Source organism: Anopheles marshallii, chromosome 3 (assembly GCF_943734725.1).
Source record: "Anopheles marshallii chromosome 3, idAnoMarsDA_429_01, whole genome shotgun sequence".
In the NCBI taxonomy this organism is placed as follows: domain Eukaryota; kingdom Metazoa; phylum Arthropoda; class Insecta; order Diptera; family Culicidae; genus Anopheles; species Anopheles marshallii.
This window is the reverse complement of record NC_071327.1, coordinates 42,429,196-42,454,487: the sequence shown is the minus strand read 5'-3', so window position 1 is coordinate 42,454,487 and position 25,292 is coordinate 42,429,196. Positions and strand designations below refer to the sequence as shown.

At 37.8% G+C, this 25,292-nt stretch overlaps 1 protein-coding gene across 1 annotated transcript in view; it reads right to left on the bottom strand.

Annotated features, from left to right (window-relative positions):
- LOC128712623 (WD repeat and FYVE domain-containing protein 3) overlaps nucleotides 1-25,292 on the bottom strand; it is a 325,442-nt gene that overhangs the window by 50,292 nt on the left and 249,858 nt on the right. The window contains exons 22-28 of the mRNA XM_053807511.1: nucleotides 19,721-22,397; nucleotides 19,053-19,158; nucleotides 18,765-18,961; nucleotides 17,108-17,411; nucleotides 16,293-16,922; nucleotides 1,795-1,898; nucleotides 1,459-1,709 (exon numbers count right to left, since the gene is read on the bottom strand). Of these exons, the coding sequence (XP_053663486.1) occupies nucleotides 1,459-1,709; nucleotides 1,795-1,898; nucleotides 16,293-16,922; nucleotides 17,108-17,411; nucleotides 18,765-18,961; nucleotides 19,053-19,158; nucleotides 19,721-22,397 (4,269 nt within the window). The remainder of the gene's footprint in view (nucleotides 1-1,458; nucleotides 1,710-1,794; nucleotides 1,899-16,292; nucleotides 16,923-17,107; nucleotides 17,412-18,764; nucleotides 18,962-19,052; nucleotides 19,159-19,720; nucleotides 22,398-25,292) is intronic.

Genomic DNA, 25,292 nt, shown 5'->3' with positions numbered 1-25,292 from the left:
GCTCTTATTGTTGAGCACGTCGTGCTGACAAGGCCTGGTCACCAATACGTTTCCAGGAAACTCGATCCAGGGCTGCCGCTCTCCATCCTCTGCTGCACCCCACAACAATTCTGAAACTATTTTATTACACATATATCATTTACATATTTGTTGCACTTCGGGCTGAAACTGGTCATGCAATGAGACAAAATATAATTAAATCTGTTTGTTAAATAATTCGTTGCAAAGGTAGATTAAACGATGATTTCACGGAAGTTCAGGGTTGAAAGGGGTTATTAGACCTGACAAACTCTTCCAAATGATTATGTCGTCTATTGGGTTTATCAGACATGACCGATTTTGCCAAGCAAATTTTTGCCTTTCTGCCACATTGCGTTTAGCAGATGCAACAATCCCGAAGGTATGTGTATCAATTGTTGTGCTAGCACCAATAGTTGTGCTATCGTTGGAAAGCTTTTGTCATAAAGCTTTGCTACTCCAACAAGGCTGCGTTTCGGTGGTTTTCTAAAGCCAGGTGCGATAGATTCAACAACCGAGGGCGTCGAGATGGAATACAAGTTATACTCATTTTCCGCGGTTCCGCTGAGGCCGTGGCCCGTGCTGAGGTAGCCTAAGTTTCAACCGTCAAGGATCCATATTCAACACGCCCGCCACATTTTACACCAATTATGAACCTGGTATTATGTCTCAGAATTTTAGACATAACTTTATATAATGCCAAGCACACAATAGATAATTTATAAACCGATAACTTGTTCACGAACTAATATCTTTGATGAGATGATCATCGTCTAGGACATATGTTCCTGAACAATTTTAACCACTTACATTTTCACTCATTTTGTCAAAATAATAAACAAATTCTTGGGTTTGGTTATCCATTTACATGGGCTGAGACCACCTGATCTTCATATACTTTGGATATGAATGTGTAAATTTGGTCATTGACACTACGGTTAAGTCATTGTCATTGTTAGGTCACATGCGACTGGTCGCATGAAAACTATCCCATACAATCCTCATGCGACAGTGCAATGACTCCAGACTAAGGAAACAGAAATTTAAACTAACCGTTTTTAAATTTAATGTGTTCAGTTTCAACCTGTCGCTGGTGGAACGTACGGTTCTAGTTTAGTAGCTCAGCTTAGCCATCCGTCCGATCGGACGATCGGTACAGTTTGGTTACGTTGCACCTTTAATTAATAATAAACATAGCAATTGTCACATTGTCAATTGCAAACAAGTGTGCCTGAGGTAGTTGCAAATCCTATGGAGGGACTACAAATCTATTTTACCAGCTAATCAGTATTCCAGCTCATTAAACAACGGGTTATATTAAACATTTGTTACCGATTTAAAAGTATAAAATTGGTCAAGTGTAGCATTGTTGCACAAATGTTACATGCCATATACGACGGAATCTCTAAAATGTAAGTTTATTCCTGTTACAGGCATTACCTTTGATGGGCAGTTGGCTCGATTTCAAATGCTTAAGATTATAAAAGAAAATTTTGTCGTAGTTGATTGCTGGGGTTCCTCCGATCGGTGACTGTGGAGGTATCAGTGGGCTAACATCAACTAGTATAGAAAATTGTTTCGTCGGAGTCATTCTCTTGGCTGGATGTTGTTTTCGGAATATTTGCTTCGGAATTTGGCCAAAGTTATTTATAAAACCTATTGCGGCATTTTTCTGAAGGGGATCTTCAATGCTGCAAATAGAATAATTTGGAAAACAATTAAACATTATCCATTACTATGTATGCACTAAACCAAGGAAAAACTGAACAAACATACTTGTAAATATCTACATTTCCTTCATAAAACAAATGATGAAACACGTTCACAGCATTGATTGCAGCTTGGCCTTGTTGCTTGTACCCGAAGATAAGGTCGATCCACTGTAAATCAAAATTAGTTAGATTTTTAAAACGAAGTATATATACCAGGTCAAGACCGAGAAGCGGTTTTGGTAACAGATAAGTAAGTGTATATACTATAAATTCCCGATATGGTACATTTCGGACGACATGGCTGACGTACGTTGATGTATGTATAGCTAACAAATAGAACTAACTTTCAGAAAAAACTAAACAAAAATTGTTGGTAATTGGATAGTAATTTTACTCGCCTCAATAATATGCTGTTTGTGGTTGAGATAACGAGTTATGGAGCATGCGTGCGAGCGTGTCTTAATCGTTGGTTGAATAAATGTACACACTTTAAAATGTAAAAGTTCAATCATCCCCATAATAAATGTCCATTACAGTAACTTAAATACACGCGCCCTATTGTCGTATCACGCGTATCACTCTTCAGATGGTCAATTAGTTTTATCTCTCGATTTCCTATAGTGCTCTTAATCGGCAACTCTGAGTTTATTTTATTTGTTTGGTTTTAAAGCTTTTGAATTATATATATATATAGTTTCTGTATATAGTTTTCGTTAAAAAGGTTAATCAGTATCAAGCGTTCGTTAAAACGGTTGATCCGGGCCAGGAGAAAACAGTTTCAGTTTTGAGCTCAGGGCAGATAAACTCGTTAAATTAAGAGAAACTTTTTTGTAAAACACAACGTAGGGAGAATAGAGTAAAAGAAATCCTGAAGCTAAGCATTTGGTGCACTGTGACCAGGATTTAGGAAGTTATTTTTGTTTCTGGTCTCATTGTTTAGAGAACGCGAAGTGACATGGCAACCCCTTTAGATTCGGATGAGATGGAGGAGGGATTGTTCGCGGGTTTCTCGGAGGAGAGCCTGACAACGACGGTCATCGATACGTCGCCAGCGTTAAAAGGACCTCAGCATAGCCCGGAAGGGTTATTGAAGGAAAAGTTCCGAAGTGACTCGGTAGAGGACTTTAACTCCCGAATTAAATTACATTTTCATTTCAAATTGTAAACAAAAAATGTTAGACTCGAAGATAGCAGAACCTGATGTGATTGTGCGGTGTTTGAAGCGTCAGGAGGATTTGTTGGAAAATTACTCGAAAAGTGACGCCAAATTCGTGCATGAAAGGCTGCAACGTGTAAAAACGTGCTGGATTGATTTCCCAGAACTGAACCGAGTGATATGTGCGCTCGAAGACGGAGTGAGTGAAAGCGAAGATCTTTGAGACGAGTTCGACGAGCGGTGTACGGTATTAATCACAGAGATGGAGGAAATTCTGAAGCGTGCTTCTAATGAACCTCGGTCAATAACGGACATTGTGAATGATGACAAAAGTATTAAGGAGCGTCCAGATTGTAACCATAACATATGCTCGAATGGTCTTCGAGCAAAAATTCGGCGTTTCTGGCAACCAAATTGCCAGCCAATTGCGTTTTATGATAATTTGGCAACACTGAACGGACCGTAACAAGTGTGGACGCAAAACCTCTCGCATAGCATAACAAGTCTCTATTTTATTGCTAAAATATATCTTTTCCACACCCAGACCATGAAAAAAAGTTTAATTCAGTGCTTATTTGAATCGCCAATCATAAAAACATGCTTCCATTGCAAAACAACTCGAGTGTGCCAAATTCGAGCACATGTTATGGTACGGATTCAACATTTCGCTATTCTGTTTTTGTTACGCATAACATGTATACCAACAAAGCATAACAAGTATAGTAGTAGTAACATAACAAAATGTTGTTATGTATAACTGTTATGGTCTACAGTCCGGACGCTCCTTTAAGTTTCCGCTCTTAGGGATACTTGAATTTTCATGAAAGTTCGATGAATAGTTGCCATTCCACAGTATGTACGTAACCACAGTGCACGAAAACAAAACTCTCTCGGACTCACAAAATATTATGGCATGGTTTCCAGCGAACGATTACTTACGAACAATTGTTTGAAATGTTAAGTCCTTTATCCCCCTAGACAATTCGAGTAGTTTTACACAAGATCCTCAACCCGCGAACCTCACTTGGCTCATACTTTTGCGATCGTACACAAGATTTTACCTTTGCGTCTTTTTCTCGCGTAGACGGTGATCGTCTGTCTTAAAAGAATTAACGACCATATTCAATCCACGCGAACGTGTCTGTACACAGGGAATTTACATGTATTGTTATATTGGTGCGTATGAAACTCGTGTTGCTGAAAATTTGACAAGTCCTTCGTAACCAGTAAGCTTAACCAAAACAAAAATGATTCAGCATTCATATTTTATATGTTTTTAGCAAAAGAGTTGTTCCGCACGGATAAAAATGGAAGTCGGAACCATCACAGTATCCACGCCGAAGCTGATGGACAAAGAAACGCCGCAAAAATCAACGCATTCGCGAGTTCCGGTACTGTTTCAGTATCGACCGGCATCGATGGAGATGACCTTTGGTAAGTATTATCGATTTTATTTGCTGAAAATAGTTTAATTACTTGTGGAAAGTGCGATGAAATGTGTTCTAAAGGTTTGGTTTGGTAGCTTGGTAGCTGTTTATCGTTTACTTGTTATCGAACTAATTTCATTTTATCAATTATCAATTAAATTGATCCGTATTGTCCTACTTACAGAATGGGAGATCATTCGATCTAATACAACGGATAATTTAATCGTTGCAGATTGTAAAAGGTAAATATGACTATAACGTAAATTATTGCCACCCAGTACTTGTATTATATTAATGCAATTAGTTTCATGATTGGAACATTCCATACCATGCTATACATTAGGATTGCATGCATATATCGTTGCTATGATTGCACTTGATAAATTACATTCGTATTGCTAATACGGGACGATATGTTATTTTCTAATTTTTTAGTGAAACCATCATGGTAAGTGAAAAACATCGAAACCCAAATCAAGGAAACGCAACGAGATGTTCATTGCAATGTTTATTGTTGGACACGGATAGGAACAAATCCACGCACACAAGTCCTTTTGAGGCGGCATCGGTGCAATTTAGTACGTTGATCACGTTGATCTGAAGCAACAACAAGACGACTGAAGGATCAACATGATCCAACTGAAGGATAAATATTCGAAAATATTTCGGATTATCATTGCATCTTTTGAAATACGTTATTTATTTTTAAAATGAGTTTGTCTTACATTAAAAGAAAATGTTTAAAATATCAATAATAAATAATCATAAATAATCTACAATTTTTTTTATCAACTGACAATTTAATTTGTAACAGCTGGGCGAAAGAAAACGAAAATCACCACTACATACACAAACCGAGCGATCTCAGTCACAAATGCATACCCCTGGGCTGCAAACGCTCAATCACACACCCTCAGAAGTGCATACCCGAATCCCCTAATTTTGCCCTAATTTAACATTTAATTTAATAACAAAAATTGGGGATTGCATGCTGGTTCGAGCACTTGTTTGCTAGGGGGATGAATTGGTTTGGCCTCATAATTGTACACATTTTGGCGATTGGGTCATCTGTTTGGTTCTTCAGAGTTTCATTCGTTCGTTGACTTTTTTCATTCGTTTTGTGACATCCCTGGTCAGTTTTCTTCACTCAACGTGCAATTAGACGGTGACAATTGTCTCGGAGACTTTTTTCCCTGAGACTTTTAGATGAAACGCGAAAAAAAAAATCAATATATAAAAAACGGCATCTCGTTTGCATCGCGTGTATGAAGTACAGTACTGGGTATTCAAAATCGGACACTTGAAACTCAGTCGCTTTTTGCACTTTGATGCATGTAGAAGATTCAGAGAATTACCAATCGTCACGAAAACTGCGCAGTGGGCTTCTCCCACCTCCCCCCTACACGAATATGCAAAAAAGAGTACCAAGAATGCATGTGTTACGACAATCAGAGGGAACAAACGAAAAAAGACCTCATATCGAGCTGGGCATTCAAAGTCGGACACTTCGATTAACTAGGAATTTTCGTGTAATATGGACAAACTTTGGTAAGGTACAAAGTAAAATATACCACTGCTTTTAGTAGACGATTGATGAGCATCAAAACAAACACGTTTGAAAATGTCAAAGCAAACATCTGTTGAAGTTAGTGTTGACCACCTCACATCAAACGATATATCATAGTACATTTTAAACCAACATAACAACAACCCGGTCTGGAACAGTGACCCACATATAGCAAACCCCTGAAAGAAATAACAAAATCAGCAATTGCATGGAACTAGTGACCAACGCAAATGAGAACATGAACAATATGAGGCGCTGAAGAACGCTCAGGTAATGTGTTAAGCAAAGTAAGCATTCTTACAAATCCGCGTGAACTCAACGTCAACTTTGAACAATTATTGAACTAGAAATAATAAGCAATTATTTTGAGGTCATTTTTGGTTCACATAGTTTAACAAATAGAGTAAAAACCGCAATGTAAAATTGAGTATAAATAAAGATGCCGCAGCTCAGAACAGAGAGAATCGTTTGGGCCGTCTGAGCTAGATATTATTCAACGTCTTCCTTACGTCTTCTCATTTCAAGAGCTTTGAGTGTCCCCCTACCCAAGGTAAGGCCTCAATGTCTCCAACGGTCGAGTAGCAGAATCCTCTTACAGTTCTGACGAAGCAACCTGATGATCGAAGTTATTTCGTCCGATCGTACGATGCCAGCGTAACTGATCTACACACCGGAAAGTGTGACGCAAGTGTACCCTGTTACCCATCAGTAAGAAATGTGTTGAGAAGAACGTTTACATTAGAAAAATTGTGGTTTGCAATATGACACAGGGAAAAAGTGTTAGAGAAATCAGTGAAATCACTAATATCAGCAAATCTACAGTTCAGGATATTATCAAACGATATAAAACATTCGGTAGAATTGAAAATAAGAAGAATAGAAACGAGTTAAAACGAAAAATTAATGATAGATATGGACGACACATTCTGCGATAAATTCGTTCCAATCCTTTCTTGACCTCTGTTGAGCTGAAAGACAATCTTAAAGATATCGGGGGTGTTGATATAGATGCTTCTACAGTTATTCGTTATCTGAGAAAACACAATTTGTTTGGTAGAGTTACAATAAAAAAAAAACAGTTATATCGGATAAGAATAAAGTATTTCGGCTCGAGTTTGCCAAAAAGTGTATCGATAAAGATAAAGAGTTTTGGTAGAAGGTAAGAGATTTTATTCATAGTAAACATAATTTGTCATGTAATTATGTGTGTTGTGATTGTTTTTAACAGGTTTTGTTCACGATCGAGATAAAAATTAACATTTTTGGATCTGATGGCCGCCGTTACGTGTGGAGAAAACCTGGCGAAGAATATAGTAGAAAATTCACTATCAAAACAGTTAAACATACCCTTTCGAATCGTACCTGCGCAATATAAAGCGTAGTTTGAGGAGTGGTTCTAAATGTTTGCAACAGGCGGCAAATAGAATTTCAGAACTACACCAATTTGAAGTATATGCTACCCAATCCCTTCCCGAATATCCTGTAATAGTAGAAAAGTCCCAAATCATTACCTTTCACATGTCTTCAAGCTTTGTATTACAATCCATTCTTAACGATCAGTGGTTTTTAACGGATTCCAATGCAATAGTCAAATTCCTCAACTTTTCTCAGTTGAGCTTGAGCAACTCAGTTCCTCAACACGATCCCCTACATCCACCCGCATCATTGTTCATGGATATCCCCTACTAAAATTCCGAACTTACTTTCAAACTTCTTTCTTCTCCTCCGCTAAAATTAACATTTTTCACGCTAATATTTTCGATCCAGCATTAAAAACAACTAACATAACTACAAATAACGTAAAGTGTAAATTAGTAGCGATCAAAAAAACTTCTAGTGACGGTTTAGTTTTTTTCCCACTACTTCATACTATAAAATTATTAAAATGAAATGAATGTTCTACAAATTGCGATTTGTTTATCAAACCCATTTGTATCTGTGTAAGTCTTATTTGATGTAATAAATGGAAACCCAGAACTTTCGAAATTCTGAAACTCTGTATTTTAATACATGAGGTACAAAAATAATAAATAAAAAATTTTGTTGTGTAAATTGATACATAAAGAAAGCAAATTTATTTTTTACGATTCAAACAAAACGTTTTTTTACCTACCAAATGCACTCTATCACTTGCATGTTTCAATTTATTTTTTAAAAACATTACTGTCCCTTCCTCAGACATCTTCATGAGCGGTGTGCTGCCCATAGTTCTACAAACTTCTACCAATCTTTCATAAGAAGCGAACGGGAATTCGGGCGCATCCTTTCCTCTGCCACGCCAGGAACATTGTGTAAAAAAAATCCTTCTCAAAAATGAGGCCCCTTGTGTGATGCATCCTATTTTTGCTATCTGTTTGAATCATGTGACTTTCCAGCCGTTCAATAAACTGATACTTAAATACCACATCTTCTAAATTAGAATTTAAGTTTCTTAATGCTTCTGCGTTTAAAATCTTTTTGAATTTAAAGTTGGATTTTTTCGAAGCATACGGTACACACACGTGTTCCCCTATCACTTCCACCATGGCTTCCAACTCAGAAATTTGCCTACGAGTTTTACCGCCCTCTTGTTCGATTAGTTCAGCACATGTTGACTCATTATTAAATGTTGAAGTCCCTGGTGTAGACTCTTCTACGGATAGTGGAGCACTTGGCGGAGAATTTGCCGTTACCATAATCACAATAGGTTCTTCTGCCAACGGTTCTTCATCAACTGTCGAGTCGAGTATGGGTCTTCCGCTGCTACCACACCTTCGCACGTATCCAGCAAACATATATTTGTGGGGAGGTTTGGCTGTGTTGTCGGTAGGATGGTAACAGAAGGTTCCGACAAACCAGACTGCTGCGAAGCTCTGGCGTGAGAAGAGGTGCAAGTTACTGTTATTTCACCCACAGTAAAACTATCTCCAACATTCATGGTAGAGCTGCAAATAAATTAAAATCTAAAACGCACGCATTGTTTAACTGCCACGCTAAATGCCACTTACTCGGTCACAAGGTGTGCTTAAAAAATGGTTCTCTTTTAAAATTCTTATTGATTACGATCGGGGTGCCAGGTAACTACCTCGGTAGTCGAGCTTGTATTGGCACAACGTTGCTCATGGTAAGCTTTCCAAGTCTAAGTTCAAATCTCATTTAATTACCCTTTCTTCTTAATTCCCAAAAATTTTGAGTACCACCGTCAAAACTAGGCCTCAAGTACCAGGCTCTTCATCGGCCATCATCATATTGTGCGACTATTTTAATCTCCACATTTCTCTATCCTTCCTTCTTACATTTCAAAATGTAAGTGTATCGATAACGATCACACTCCTCTTACTCCTTACAAATATATCACGCTCCATTTGAAAACGTCGATCAGTCTTCTTTTGCTAGGCTTAGTTCCCTGGCCAGACCGCTTTAAATGACAAGACCGTCTAGAAGATATCAGATAATAGAAGACACAGCTATCACCAGAAAAAATTAAAGACATATACCGCTTCACAAAAAAAGTTGATGGTCAAACAATCCCGACAAATGCGTACGTTGTCACAATGTTAGACACAAAAATCCCGGCATATATCTACATTGGACTAGACAGAATAAAAACCCGAGTTTATTACCCACGACCAATGCGCTGTAATAAATGTTTGCAGTTCGGAAATACAACGAAAAATTGCAAGGGCAGTGAAATATGTGCAACATGTGGTAACAATTCACATGGACCGTGCACAGTCTCTCCAAAATGCGCTAACTGTAATGATAAACACAATACGTTTGACAAAAATTGCCCAAAATATATAAAAGAAACAGAGATACTCAAAATTAAAATAGAATGCAACTACTCCTTCCGTGACGCCAGACTAGCATATGAACAAAACATCCACAAACAAACATTCAACAGCTTCGCACAACAGAGAATTGCCGCTGCACAAGTAACAGATTATAAAGACAAAATAATCGAAAACCTTACGCAAACAGTCAATATGTTAAAAGATCAAATTGCTTCGCTCACTAAGACAATAGAAACATTATCCAATTCAATGAAACAGAACAAACAGCACGACGAACTGAAGTATCAGATTCAGACACAGAAGGATCACTTGTATATAACAATGCACCAAACACCACAGACAAACCAGCCCACTTCAAACACCCGTTAACCTCCTCAAGTGAAGAAATCGCCACAAACAAAAAAGCAAAGAAAGGCCATCGAAAATGATTTTACAAGATATTCTCTTTCAAATGATTACGTTAAACGAGCCAAAGAAATAATTAAATAATCCCAGTGAGTCCACAAACTAACAGCAACAACACAAAAGTGCCAGGTGAACCAAAACTAATTTTGAATTGGAATATCCGCAGTTTCTCAAAAAATCTAGACGAACTAAAAATGCTAGTATATAAACACGAACCAAAAATAATCACTTTACAAGAAGCTTACACCAATTCGACTCTACTCAATAGAACGCCACTAAATAAATATTCATGAATTACCAAAAACTCCCATACCACTGCCCACAGCATCTGCAAAGGAATTTCAAAAGATTTACCTTATAATAACATTCCCATGAATTCAGCCATCCCATCCTTATGAATCAAAATAAAAAGCCCGTTAAAAATGAACATTATCTGCATGTACTTATCACCAAACAATAGCTACAATATTGAAAACAAATTAAATAATATAATCAATAAAATACCACATGATATGCTTATCATATGTGATTTCAATGCGCAACACGAAGACTGGGGCTGCCCGATAAGAAACAATCGTGGCAGGATTATCCAGGACATTTTCGCGAATAGCCAAATACACACACTATATCACAACTTTCCCACACGCATTGCCCATTCTACTCGCCACACAAGCTCATTAGATCATAGTGCAATTTGCCATCCTTTAGCTTCTTATCTCAGCTTCTCATCTGAACAAAATCTTTTCGGCAGTGATCACCTTCCATTAACAGTCAAGCATACACCCACAATCACAATCCAATCTAGCCCAGCATTTCGCCCTCGTTGGAAATACGAGGAAGCGGATTGGTCAACATTTCAAACAATAATGGGTAGTTTCCCATAAGGTTCGATGTCAGTGAGTGAACAAAGACTCATAGAGTTGACCTTAGAAGCCGCTTCGAAAAGCAACCCAAAAACCAACGGGACTATATCAAAAAGATATGTTCCTTGGTTGAATAAAGAGGTAACTGAAGCAATAAAGCTTAGAAGAAAATACCTGCGTCAACTCAAGAAACTGGCACTTTCAGATAGCAATGACCACACTCGCAAACCCTTACAGGAAAAGTATAAAGAGGCACACAAACAATCCAAAATTGCAATATCGAAGGCCAAAACCGAATCCTGGGAAAAATTCGTCCAAGAAATTAGCCCATCCACATCTTCAAAAGAAATGTGGCGAAAAGTGAAAATGTTGACGGGATAAAAATCCAATTCATACATTCCTAGCCTCATTAACCCTTAAAATCCCATAACCTATCCCTCCGAAATAGCAGAAAAATTTGCAAACCATTTCCAAACCATATCCTCTAACAACAGTTACCCCGATAAATTTTTAAAACTGAAATACTCTGCCGGAAAAAAAGAGGATATCCTTCACTACATCAGAAAAATACAGTACAATGAACCATTTACAATGAGGGAGCTTCACAACGCACTAAAAAAGTGTACTGGAAAATCCGCAGGACCCGATAGTGTGGGTTACCCACTGCTCCAACATCTTCCAAATTGCGATTTGGAATATTTATTACAAATTTATAATGAAATCAGGGAATCTGGAAAAATTCCAGAAATTTATTACATGCAAACCATTCAGATGTGGACATGGCACAGAAACATATTTTGCAACATAATGTCAATAGCAAAGGAAAATAATAAACACATTGACCTTGCCATAATAGATCTTGCCAAAGCATACGACCTGACCTGGCGACATAGCATTCTAAAGCAGCTGAAAAGATGGGAATTTAAAGGAAAGTTACCAATTTTCCTACAAAACTTCTTACAAAACCAAACTTTCTCAATTATATTAGACAATATTTTTTCACAAATTAAAACAGTTGATAATGAAGTTCCACAAGGTGCAATCCTTTCCCCTACACTTTTACTGATCAGTGTTGAATCCCTTTTTCTTTTCATACTTCTTTTCATACTTTTTCCCCTCTAATATAAGCAGAAGACATAATTTTAATATCCAGCGATTCCTCAGCCACAGTAGCAAGACATAAAATACAAACTGGCATGAACAAATTACAGAAATGGTGTAATGTCATCGGATTTAAAGTGGCACCGAATAAATGTAAAATCCTGCATATCTGTAACCGAATCCATTTCCATTCACATCGCAAAATAACCCTACACGACAAACTGATTCCTAGCGTTACTAAAGCAAAAATCTTAGGCGTTATTTTCGACACCAAGATGTCTTTCAAATCACACTTTAATCACATCAAAACCTCCACAAAATCTCACACAAGTCTCTTCAAAATGTTAGGTTCCCGTAGAATCAAAGCTTCTCGCGAAATCTTGATCCGATTAGTAAACAGCTGGCTCCTACCGATAATCCTGTATGGAACAGAAATTGTTAGTTCACAATTCGATATTTTTTTACAAAAATATAGCACCCATTTATCATGAAGCTATCCGACAGGCTACTGAAGCATTCCAAACAAGCCCAATTAACTCCCTATTATGCGAAAGCGGAACACTTCCTTTTTCACATATAATAACTATAAAATTAATAAGAGCTGCATACCGGTTAGTTAAAAAGGAGTTTGAGTGCGAGTCACTCTTCCAAAAAGCGAACGAAGAATTCAAAACAATCATAAAAGAAAAACTGCCAGAGATACCAAAAATTCAACGAATATCAGGTCGTCTATGCACAACGCACAAGCACAAAGTGCCCCTAAAATAGATTGGACCATACACCAGCCTTCTAGAATTAACCCAAAACAATTGTACCAAATTTCCATACATCATGTAAACAGTAAATACTTAGATTATCACAAAATTTATACAGATGGCTCAGTAAATTCAAAACAGGCAGGATGTGAAATATACTTCAAAAACACAAATTCAGACATTAACAGCGCAATAAAACTACCGGATTACACTACCATATTCTCTGCCGAAGCCATTGCAATCGCTATAGCAGCCCAAAAAGCTATTGACTCAGAAAAACAAAACGTAATTTTCTCAGAGAGTGCTAGCGTACTATCTGCGGTAGAACACGGACAAATTAAAGACCCTCACATCCCATCCATAGAACAAACAACCAACAGAACCATAACCTCATTATGTTGGATACCAAGTCATACCGGCATTACTGGTAATGAGGTTGCTGAAATGCTTGCCAACAAAGAACTTTAACAGACATAAACTCATACCCCTTATCCAGAAGAGACACAATAATCAAATGCAAACAAGACATTAGACAAGCTTTGCAAAAAACAAGGCAAAAAGACATCGACAATAAACACTCCATCCATCAAAATGTCCACATTACCCTGGACAGATTTACCAAACAGCAAAGATCAACAGGTTTTATCTAGGCTACGAATTGGAAATACCAAATTAACCCCTAGTCATTTATTCTCAAGAGATACTCCACCAACCTACCAATACTGTGGTACACTAAACACAATCCGACACATTTTGACGGAATGCCATGGATACAATAATATAAAGATATTATGTAAGTTAGACGACAACTTAGATATCATGCTGTCCCCTGACGAAAATTGCCAAAGGAAAATTCTGAAGTTTCTCAGAAAGACGCAATTATATAAAAAAATATAAAAAATTCATATCACTACCAGAATTAAACAAAAAAGAGAGGAATAATTTAAAAATACCCATGTAGCGAAATTGATTATATTATATATATAGTCTACTGATTTTCGTGGTTAAAAGGTTTGAGTTATCTTACAACTCTCCGAATGGACATATTTGACCGCAAGGGAGGTTTATTTCTCCTCTCCTGTTCGGACTGATGACCATGAGGTATATAGGTTTGAGTTACCTTCAACAACTCAAATACCCTAAATTATCCTTATTCACAATATCCCCTTCCCTACTATCCCATAGCCTTATCCCATTTATCCTAGGAAATGTAAGTGGCCAATCAGCCCAAAATCTCTTTAACAATAAAAACAACAACAACATCGATTCATTTTTAATCAGTTCGACCACTTCGTGTGTTCACTTTGGCAAAAGGTCGAGGGACTACGACACGTCGACCCTTCCCTCAACCCTGGCTCGACCTTTTTAAAAATGAACGTTTTTGGATGAATTTTCGCTTCATTTTTGTTGCTAGGGAAATATCTCGGAGAAACGAAGTTTTTTTGCTGGGTTGAACTACTTTCGAAAGTCTCCGACACAATTGTCACCGTCCAATTGCACGGTCAGCGATATTATTTTTCCAGTTGGGTCTGCTACGTAACTCATTCAAGTTTCATGCAATAAAACACTGTAAAGGTAAAAAACTGAAATGAAAACTGTTCTACCCAGAACAGTTTTATGTTTGTTTTTTTTTACAGTGTGCCATTGACATACGTTGACAGCTGAGGGGATTTAATATTTTTATAACTTAGAAAAAAATACCTAAACAATTTGATTCATTATAAAACACTACCGACTTATATGTAAGAAAACTATGTGTGGTGAAGTTGGGTATTCTATGTGTGATGAAGTTGGGTGCTGAAGAGCACGTAAAAGTGCTGGGGATAGCTTGGCGATCCGAAACAGACAAGTTATTCATCGAATCTAGTATTCCTGTTTTGGAGGAATCATGGACGCGTAGGCGTGTATATTCTATGGTGGCTAGATTGTTTGATCCCTTAGGACTCCTCGCTCCGATAGTGTCTTGGGGTAAGATACAGATGCAAGCACTATGGATAGCAACAGATTCATGGGACGAAGCCATACTGCAGCAAATGGAACACAAATGGAACGATTTCCAAAATCAACTAACGATATTGAAGGACATCAAGTTTAACAGACAAGCTGTGCGCGGCGAAGCAGTTAATATCCAATTGCATTGTTTTTCTTATGCTTCATGCGTGTACATCCGATCCATGGATAGCTGTGGAAACGTTAATGTGTAAATCGTTGCAGCGAAGTCGAGACCAGCACCGTTGAAGAAAATTAGTCTTATCAGGCTGGAGCTGTGTTGGATGTGGAGCAGGTTAAAAGGATGTGTTGGTAAGGCGTTGAGGACTTCGACAGTATCTGCTTGGGAGACTTTTTGTGGTAAAAACGGATTGTAGCGCGGTCAGGAACACATGCACCAAGCGCGAAATGAACGCTAGGATAGCAAGATGGTTTTATAATGGTTAGAAGTACAACTTCTGCATTGCACTAGCAGTAGGGACGGGCATGGGGCACATAAATGCTCTCAGTCGCGGTGCAGTTGAATCACCCGAAGGGGAGCCAACAGTGGCAGAATTAGCTATTAGATTTTAGTGATAGAAGCAGATAATGATGATTTTGTGGCATCTATGCAGAGGCAGGACGAAAAGATAAAAGGAATAACGGCATCTTTGGAACACCAAAGAGGATAATCACAGACAGGAGTACGGCTTTCACATAAAAAATATTCGACAATTATTGCGAGGCAAACGCAAGCCAACACGTGAAAGTAGCAATAGCACTGAGACGCTCTACAGCCGGAAGTGGTATGAAAAGTTACAAATACAATGGACTTTGAATAATACGCGCAACGCCACGACGAGGCGAAGCCCAAGTGAAATGGTCATGGCTTATTGTCCCAGGGACGTCCTTCACGTAATCCTTCACGACGAGGATGCTAATAGGATACAGGAAGTAGACAAGGTTAGGCGCAAGAACGCAGAGGAAACAATAAAGGGACAACAAAAACAAAAAGAGTATTACGATAAAAAACGTACGGCACCCCAGACCTATGAAATGGGCGACATGGTATTAGTAGAGCGGGACCTATTGGCAACCGGAGAGAGTCGGAAGTTGGAGGCGAAATATAAGGAACCGTATTGGATCGTAGAGAAGTTTCCAAACGACTGATATGTAATCGAAGACATACCAGGAGCTCAAAGAACTTTTTATTTCTGTTTCCGATAGGAAACGATGGATAACGAGATGCGAACGAAAGCATTACAAAATACTTCTCCGAGCGCTAGCTTTAAGATTCTACGAGTGTAATTACTTTCCTATGGGTATACTTAAGGTTCTAGCAAGTTACTTATTGCATTCCCGAAATATTTTAAAAATTTGTCAACTGTGTTTATTCAGTAATCTCTGAAAGTAAGTTCATTTCTTTCGGAATAGCGGTTTGTCATTCATGTGATGTCTTATACATACCACACCGGGAGCTTCTTAAAGGTCAGGATTAAAAGTTTAGAGTAAGTATTATATCAATTATATCAATGAATTACACTTACCAAATGTAGGTGACGACTAACGTAATCACATTCAAGGGCTTCGCGATGCATGCGAATAAATTCGCGAGGGTCATTTTTTGCCCAAGGAGGAAGTATAACATGATTCAAAATTTCACCATTCTGCTTTGAGCCAAGATCAAAACTGTTTGAGTTTTCCAAAAACTCAGGAAGATAAAAAAACTCAGGAATTAGCTCTTTTACGTCAGCCATATTTTGTCTGGAAGCTGAATGCCAAGCTTCTTTGATACTGTGAAACATGCGATCCGCTAAATCAAAGTGTCCTCCTTGTAAACGTAGAAAGTGTTGCGTGAATGGCTCTAGTCTAATTAAATAGGAGCATACAATCATAGCCGAGCTGTAGTGTGTTCCGTAGTGATATGGTGGAGTATCACCTTGGGGATCGTCCCAGTCTTTATATCGTTTTAGAAACTGATCCAAACGTTCCTTTGTTTGAGCTCCCATTGGTTTGGACAAATCCCGAAAATTATCTGGTTCATGCAGATCTAGGACTGTGGAGTCGTAATTTGTTAATATCCAAGGAAATACAGGATATTGCATTAAATCATTATACGAGCGTCCTGCCAGAGAGTTCAGGTGCATGAGGTACTGAAAATTGGATATTTCACCACGCTAAAATAAAAAAAAAGAATACACAAATTCACTACCATTAATGTTGAGTTTACAAGAATCAATTAATTTTTGTATAAAATGGATAAAAAATTTAAAAGAATAGTTAATTTGAATATTTTATAGTAAATTGTAAAGTGAACATGTGTCATTCATCAAAACTATTATTCTATTATGTCTAAACTTACCACCCAACGTTGAGTCACTGAAGTTTCACCAATTAAACTGCTCAACAGGCCGGCGTTTTGTTCTACATTTGCTGTTCTTTTCTGTCCTGCAACAGATTGCTGCGCATTATCTGCAATCTGCGTTGCCATGGAAGATACCTTTTGAAAAACTTTGTTACGGACTTTTTGAGGAAAACTTAACAAATAATTTTGTCCATTGCCACAAAAAATTTCCAATGCAATTGGCTGTAATAAATAGCGTCGTTTGTGTATTTCACGGATATCTTCATAACATATTTTAGAAGATTGTCTGATATTCCGAGACCTGCGAAATGAAATTGAAGAAACAAATATTAAAAAATGAAACGAATTAAAATCAACTTGTATTTTCGCTTCTATTTAATGAAAATGGTATGCAAGCAGAGACGTATAAAGAAATAATCACACTTTTAAAATCGTCAATGCCATCTTCTGAACCATACACAAATTCAACCATACAAGTCAATTGTATGCCCGAACAAAACAAGATCTCGCTGAACTTGTCAATATAATCCGCATAAATCCTGTAACTTGCAGAACAAGTCAATATAATCCCCGAAAACCCTGTACTTGGCTATGGATTAATCGCAGTTGTATAATCAATCCTGCATACAAAGACTGGATTTGGATGCCAGTCGTGTATAATGAAAACCGATATTTTTACAACTACGCCATCGAACCACCCGTTTTAAAAATTGGTATTCACTTATGCATAACGCAACATCGCATAAACATAGTAATAATAAGTCCAGTAAAAACAGACACGTAAAGCTTGTCCATTTTAACTACGAACTGAACAACGCCAAAACTTTACTTAAAAAACAGTATAAAGATGAAACTCAATTTGAAACTCTTTAGTCGAACGACTGTATAAAAAACACAACTCGAAATCCTTCACAGTTGACTATAAATACCCAAAGTAAAATGAATCTGTAAAATTTTTAAAATGTAAAAGTAAAATCTATACTGCATAAGGGAATGACTGTTTGTGCGCGTTAAAAACCTTTTGCATACCTGCAAGTATCTGAGAACACCCCAAAGCAGCAACAGATCTAACGGTTGGCGGAGTACGCGGTCGCCCAGGACCTCGCGTGTGGAAGGCCCGAAAATAGCTGTTTTAAAAATTATATGAATTATGCAAGATGGGGCCCGAAAAGTGTCCCCCTCCCCCAACTAAGACGATTTATAAGAAATTTAGAAATTCAAGTAAGAGTTTGGTTACTACATATATTTGTTATTTTGCAACAATTCTAATATGTACTTTGTAAACATCCACCAACTTAGAACTTCACCACATGCCCTCTTCCCTTTTATTGCTAATACAGGGGTTTACTTGGGCACAAGTTTCTATTTTCTGTACAAGCTCGGTTTGAACAACAGAACAGTCTACGACTTGAGCACAAGCCAAGTCATGCAAGATGTAATGTCCATTTCAATAACGCAACTGTCACATAACCTTGAACAAAAGGCTGATTCAACGTGTTTTTTTAGGTGCTGTTCCGTTTTTCAGATCATTCCGTTCGAAGTTACCTTCCAGCTACAGTTACTTCGACCAAAGCGAACTGAAAAGTTTGAAGACCCCTGGTTTAAAAGATTGATAATATCATATCCTACATTGATATAAATAAAAAAGCATTACACTTGACGATTTCCTGCAGTAGTGCTGGGTAAAATTGGATCGAAGCTCTCCGTAGACAAAGAATCGATATCATGTATTTCTCGATTACAAAGCAAAGTGAATCCGTCAACAATATAGCAGCAATCTTTCCCGAACAGCATCAAGCCTTCGAAGGTATCCAGACCTTGTATACGAGCCGTCCGAAAAATGTGAGACACCTGTAGTATTAAAATCAATCAAATGTAAGTATAAAAATTGTTTCCGTAACGTTGCAACAATCAGAGCAACCTCAAATCTATAAAACATCACCTTTTCTTTGTCCTCCAAAAGCTGCAATAATATTTGATTATCTGGGAGCGAGAACGCTAAATCTTCCTCATTTTCTAAACAAAACCCTTTTTCGTCGTTTTTGATCCTGAAAACAAAATTAATAAACAATTAGAGAGCGAAAATATATTTCCTCAGTAGTGCCTCAATAATACTTCAAGCCTTTACAATTTTTCGCCGGGTCTAAAGTTATTTATTGCAATTTTCGATCCATAATGCAATTGTAATCCACACCAAATGTAAAGCCTAACGTTGCGTTAAACACATATTTTTAGCTTCAAATGGCGCTAACTATTCAATTATCATCAATCTTACAAAATGAAGGCAATAAACCGGCACAAATGGCACACAAATGGCAGCAAGAGTTAATGCAGCTGAAAACAGTTATTCGATCGGAATAGTGAATTGAGCATTCGAAAAAGTTATTTTACAGTTGAATATGAAACTTTTTTTATAGGTAGTGTTAACTGACAATAAAATGAAAGAATTTAATAAATCTTAGCAGACGCTGAAATGTATTGCATAAACTATTTTTGAAATAAAAAATGTCAACTTCCATGGATGATGATGATATCCCACCTCTAGTCTATGCATGACTTAGAAGGACGCAGCTATCAGGAAGATATTTTAAATAACTATAACTTAATTACCGTTCCGTTTTTGAATATTCTGCATGTTTTTCTGCATTGTTTCTGGGTGATCCACAGGCTGCGGAAATGTCTTGTTCAAACTGTTCAGGAAACATGTTTTGGTACAATCGTACAAATTTATTATACTTTCCACTGTCATGACTGATGGCTATACGGCTTTTGGTTTGTCGTTGATGCAGAGAGTCTTCGGTATCAACCACATCTACGAGATCAATGGGCGGTGGATAATGCACAAAAAACAGCAAATTTTTCAACATTTTTTTTCGCATTCGATATGGCCCTTCCGTGCTATCAAGAGTCCATTTTGTGAAATCTGCGCAACATTCTGGACCCCATATTCCGCGTTCGCGTATTAACTCTGCTTCCACTTGCAACCAATCTTGATGGACATAGCGTTTAGTGTGAATATAGCTATTCCCTTGCTCTGTCAAACAATAACTCCATAACTCCTTCACAAGAGAAATTTTACCATTAAGAAACTGTCGATTGGTTTCAGCACTAAGCTCTTCATTATGAAATCCTTGTCGTTTACCAACTTCTTTTTTTAATTTCGTTCGGCTTGTCAGCCGTGTCAGGCCACCGGTTACCTTTTGGATTTTAGATTGTATGGTGTTATGCACATCCCAAGGACTTCGTGAGCTAGAATGCCTTTCTCTTTCGATGTATGCCAGCCAATGTTTGAAGGCGGCATTAAAAATCTGTTCATAAGTGCATTCCATATTTGGAGCACGAGAATTTTGAAATGGTTGTATGAGCGTTACTTTGAATATTTCTTCTATTACTGGTTTTTTACATACATAAAGTTCTTCCCATATTCTGAAACATATATTCTCCAATTGCGATAAAGATCCGATTGCAACTTCATCATGTTGCTGTTTACGGGAAACGTATTCTACATTTTCATATTTGAGCAGAGATTCTACATACCAAGTGTTTGTTCGTTCTTGGTCAACCTGTGCTGTACTAGTTAACATTATATTTTCTCCCTTATGTAACTGAAGAATACAATATGTCAAACACCCAATGAACTCTGGATCATGATTTCCGGCTCCAAACACCATTAAACGGTTGTTCATAATCTTTTGCAGTACGTCTACTAAAGTCACATTTATCGGAGCAGGGGGATATGCCAAAAGATAAAGTATACATCGATTGAGCGAACGATATAAAGAATCTATAGAACTTGCGCTTGCAATATTATTGCCACTGCATCCTATATTACCTGAAATATGTGCCGTGAAAGATCCGGCATGCCGTTTGGCATGTTTTAATAAACAAACGCAGTACTCAAAAACTTCACGACCATCAATTACCAGCATCTGTTGCCACAATTTATCGACAAATCGAGCTGTTACGTAGAAAACGTTAGCTATCACATGCTCTTTTCCACTACTTTTTATGTGATTGCTGACAAGTGGAATGGTAATCTGTCCTTCACTAATAATACTTATCATTGAGTTATTCTTAATAAGTAATGAGATAATGTTTGTCAAAAAGTTTTTACGATGAAATTCGGAAATAGTACTTCCTACTACAAAACAGTCCAGCACCATGTCTATAACAGAAGGCGATTTTGCAGAGTGAACCAATATGAGCGAATCTATAATCAAAGTCTGCAAAGCTTCCATAACGTGAATGGTTATAGCCTCTTCTATGTGTGTTTTCAATTCACCAATTACTGGAGGTGTCATTATTGTTGTTGTTCTCTCGTCAACTGTGGGTGAAGTAGATGCAAACGATAGTTTTGGATTATTTACAGCGGTTGTAGCACTGCCGAGTGCTGTTGTGTTAAATTCCGCAGTTGAATTTTCGTTCTCAGTGTCATAGGCATTAGATGGTTCAAACAATATGGCTATAAGTGAAGAAATAACTTCTCCACTCATAGCGACTGATACAAAATCAGGAAGATGCTTGTAAAATGACATAAATAAGGATATGATTTCACACGGATGCGTTTGTAACCAATGTGGTGATGTCTTATCCTCTACTGTTAAGTTCTCTTCCGATATTCTGCAATGTACAATGGATCTCGTCAGGCTGAGCAGAATGCATAGTGCCTCGGTGCAGAATGTCAATTTTTCTGGTACCAAGGTAATAGCATTAGTTGTCCAAAGAAAAGACCAAATTGACTCAAGATTATTATCTTTGGAAGGAATGATTGACGATTTTACCGGATAACCAATCATCAATGCAATGAGCAATGAAAACACTTCAGGTATGTTAGTACGATGCATTATTAACCATTCCAGGTAAGGAAATCCCATCATTAGCGGAGAAGGTTGGTTTAAAGTAGTGTTTTCTTCGGAAATTGTATTATTAACCAATCCACCTAAAACCTGGGAAGGAAATTTTGATGTGATTAAGATGGCGTTTCGAGACTGCATAACTATATCTGTGTTTTTCAAGTATCCTTCATCACCATTTAAGCACTTTCCTTCTCTGAAACGAGAAAGTATAGTCTCTCGTGTAAGCATTGTCACTAACATTCTAAACCCCCAAACGGTCGAGGTGTAGTGCAAATGTGGTTGCAAAAACAATAACACCCAATCCAGTCCCAGCACGCGAAACATTTCATCGCAAAATTTCCAATTAATTATATTATTTGCGCCATAGTATAAATTATGCAAGATATTCAAGCCACGATTTCGTAGATGTACATGTCGATCCGTAAGATTTTCTGCGTATTTTTCAAAGCAGTTTTCCATCTGGAAAGATAAATTTTATTATGAAAGATACGTAATAGAAAACTAATTTGTTGCACATTAAATCAGGTTGCATGTACAACCGTTTGATTCTACGGAATGGCATCCCGTTTCGATTTTTTTTAATAATTCTATGGTTTAAATGTACACATCATAAGTGAAAATAATAAACTTCTCCTTTTTTAAATATTATATAAAAATTACGCCTGTTACCATATACGTTCGAAGCGTATGCCGTTTCCGTCGAATCTCATGCTACTACGATCGATTCACGAGCTGTTACCGTCAAATCACAAGCCATGTGATTGAATCGTATACTGTTTTACCATCGAATCGCATGCCACTGCATACAAATCGTATTTCGCTACCATCCTCTTCTGACAGCTGACGTTTGGCCCTAGGGTAATATGTTTAAATAGCTGCGTATCGTCAAATAATTATCTTTGATCGTATGTTTAGGCGCTGTATATTCTCAGCATCATTGTGTCAAATCAGCGATTGATGTTTGTTGCGTTAGTTGTTTTATGTTTGATGGTTCACTTTTGTTTGTTGAGAAGAACCCAAGAACAATGCGATTTATTCTAGAAAATGTTGCGTAAAATACTAAATTAATGTATTAGTGTATGAACGAACTCACCATATTTTTCGATATTTTCTGTTGTGAACACCCTTTTTGCTTTTGTGGCATTTGTGCCATGCATGCAGTTGCTTAAAAGGAGCACTGAACATACACTGGACTGTGTCGCATAAAAACAGAAAGCAAAGCGACCCTTATTTCAAGAAAAAACACCGCATTTTTCGAAATTGTTGTTTTTCGATTTTAATGCTTTAAAATTGTTATTTAGGCAACCAAAAACAAACATTTATGTATTTTTAATTCATTGCGTCAAAGCCTTTGCCTGACATTCTAGTGATATACCAACTTTAAATGAAGAGAAATATAGTGTGCTAATATCTTTGCCAGTAGGTACCAATTTGGTAACAGTGATATTGTTAATACCCATTTTCTCCGTGACAAAGGCTTCCCCCTGATCTGTCGTGGCCTTAGGGCGACATGCGACAAAAATAGCCAAAATTTTGTGAACCAAATTTTAGGCAGCAGCAAAGAGGTACAAGTTGTTGTGAACAAAGCGGTACACGTTAGCAGTGTGGAGACAGCAATGGCCGTAATCATACTCTAAGCCAGTTTTTTTTTTTTGTATGCGTTTTGACGTTTACAGACTTATCCGCTTACAACTCGCCATACAAATGGCAAGGCAAGTTAAGCCTAGGACAGAAGGATTAGATTGGTTTCCCAATGAAAGTAGCTAGCCCAAGCTCGACAAATGTAAAAACATAGAATTTTGCTAGCTGGTCTGACCCAGGTTAGGCCGTGTTTCCCGTGAGCGAAAAATGTAAACAATTTTTTTTATAAAAACAACTGAAAAAGAATTATTTTAATAATCAGACTTGTATATTATTTTAAATTTATTAAAAAAAGCTAAATTTCTAAACTTTAATCGATTTGTCTCAAATTCTAGTTTCACAAAAATGATCCCTTGTGTCATTCTTTATGTCAAAATGCTATGTCCTTGACGAATCTGTACAGAATAATACAGCCCGGTACCTGAATGATGGGAGGGAGGGGGGTGTGCAAGAATGTGTGTGCCCGATATCTTACGGTGGTTAGTGGATGATGAGAATTGTGGTAGCCGGATTGACTTGTCTTGATCGATTGATGTTATGATCGAAGATCTCAGCTTCGCCTTGGCTGAGGACACGCGTGTCTCAAACTCGCTAATCAGTTAACCCAAGGGAAACACTTAGACCTAGCGCCATACAGAACTCAGAAGTGCTCGCTCTAACCGCTATTTCTCTCCTGCTTGCACCCGCACGGAATGGTAACGCTCATCGATGGGTCGACTGTTTTGAGAGAATTCTCTCACGCTTTGCACTTCTCCTCCCTCATTCTCGCACACTTGTCCACGTATCGCACATCGGTCTTGCAAGTATAGGTGGGTTTAATGAATGTGTCTTCCTTGCACATGTCTTTCTTCTCCGTCACACATTGGCGAATCGTCCAGCTGAGCGTTTTGTGACTATGAATTAGTGTGTGACCCCATGTGATAATGCATTAGCTCTACACAATTCGCTCCACACGACACGATACAAGTTCGGTCTGTTTAAATGTAATGCATACTGTAAAATATTCAGAAAACTAACCATGTAAATGGAACAAGAAGAAGACGCGAAAGTGCTACCAGAGCGTGATCCATTTTGACCACGGAAAATTCCAAATTAACAGTATAAAAGGACAACATTTTTTCACCAGAAGATGGGAAAGCAACTTCCAACGCAAACTCATCAAATTTCTCCGCATCAGTAACCTGTACAAAGAAATATAACCATCCATAGCCATTTAGACCACCATCACCTACAGTAAAGAGGCGAATGAAGCTGCCCAGCTCAAAGTATCTATAAAAATAATAAACAGCAACAAACAGAAAGCAACTTCAGTTCATGAAGTGCACATTAGTGATCCATTCGAATTACCATTCAGACCAGTCTTCAAGAGCCAGCGCCTACAGCCCAATTCATTCCCTCAACAGACAAGAACAGCCCTTTTCAAGGCTACACCTTCGTTCTCATTCTGTTTGCTGGCTTGAATCGGTGCCCACGGGTACTGGCTACAGTAGTACAGCATCCGCCGGATAACCAGACTGGTTACAGCTCTACCTGTGTTGAATAACAGTGCGATGCATTCGGGTAGTGACAGACCATCCGGAACCGGCTGTTACATATAGTTGGAGTGTTTGTTTGTAAGTGTGAATAAATTAGTTAAAAGGATTCACCAATAGTTGCACCCCTCCCTTCGGGGTACCTCGGTCGAA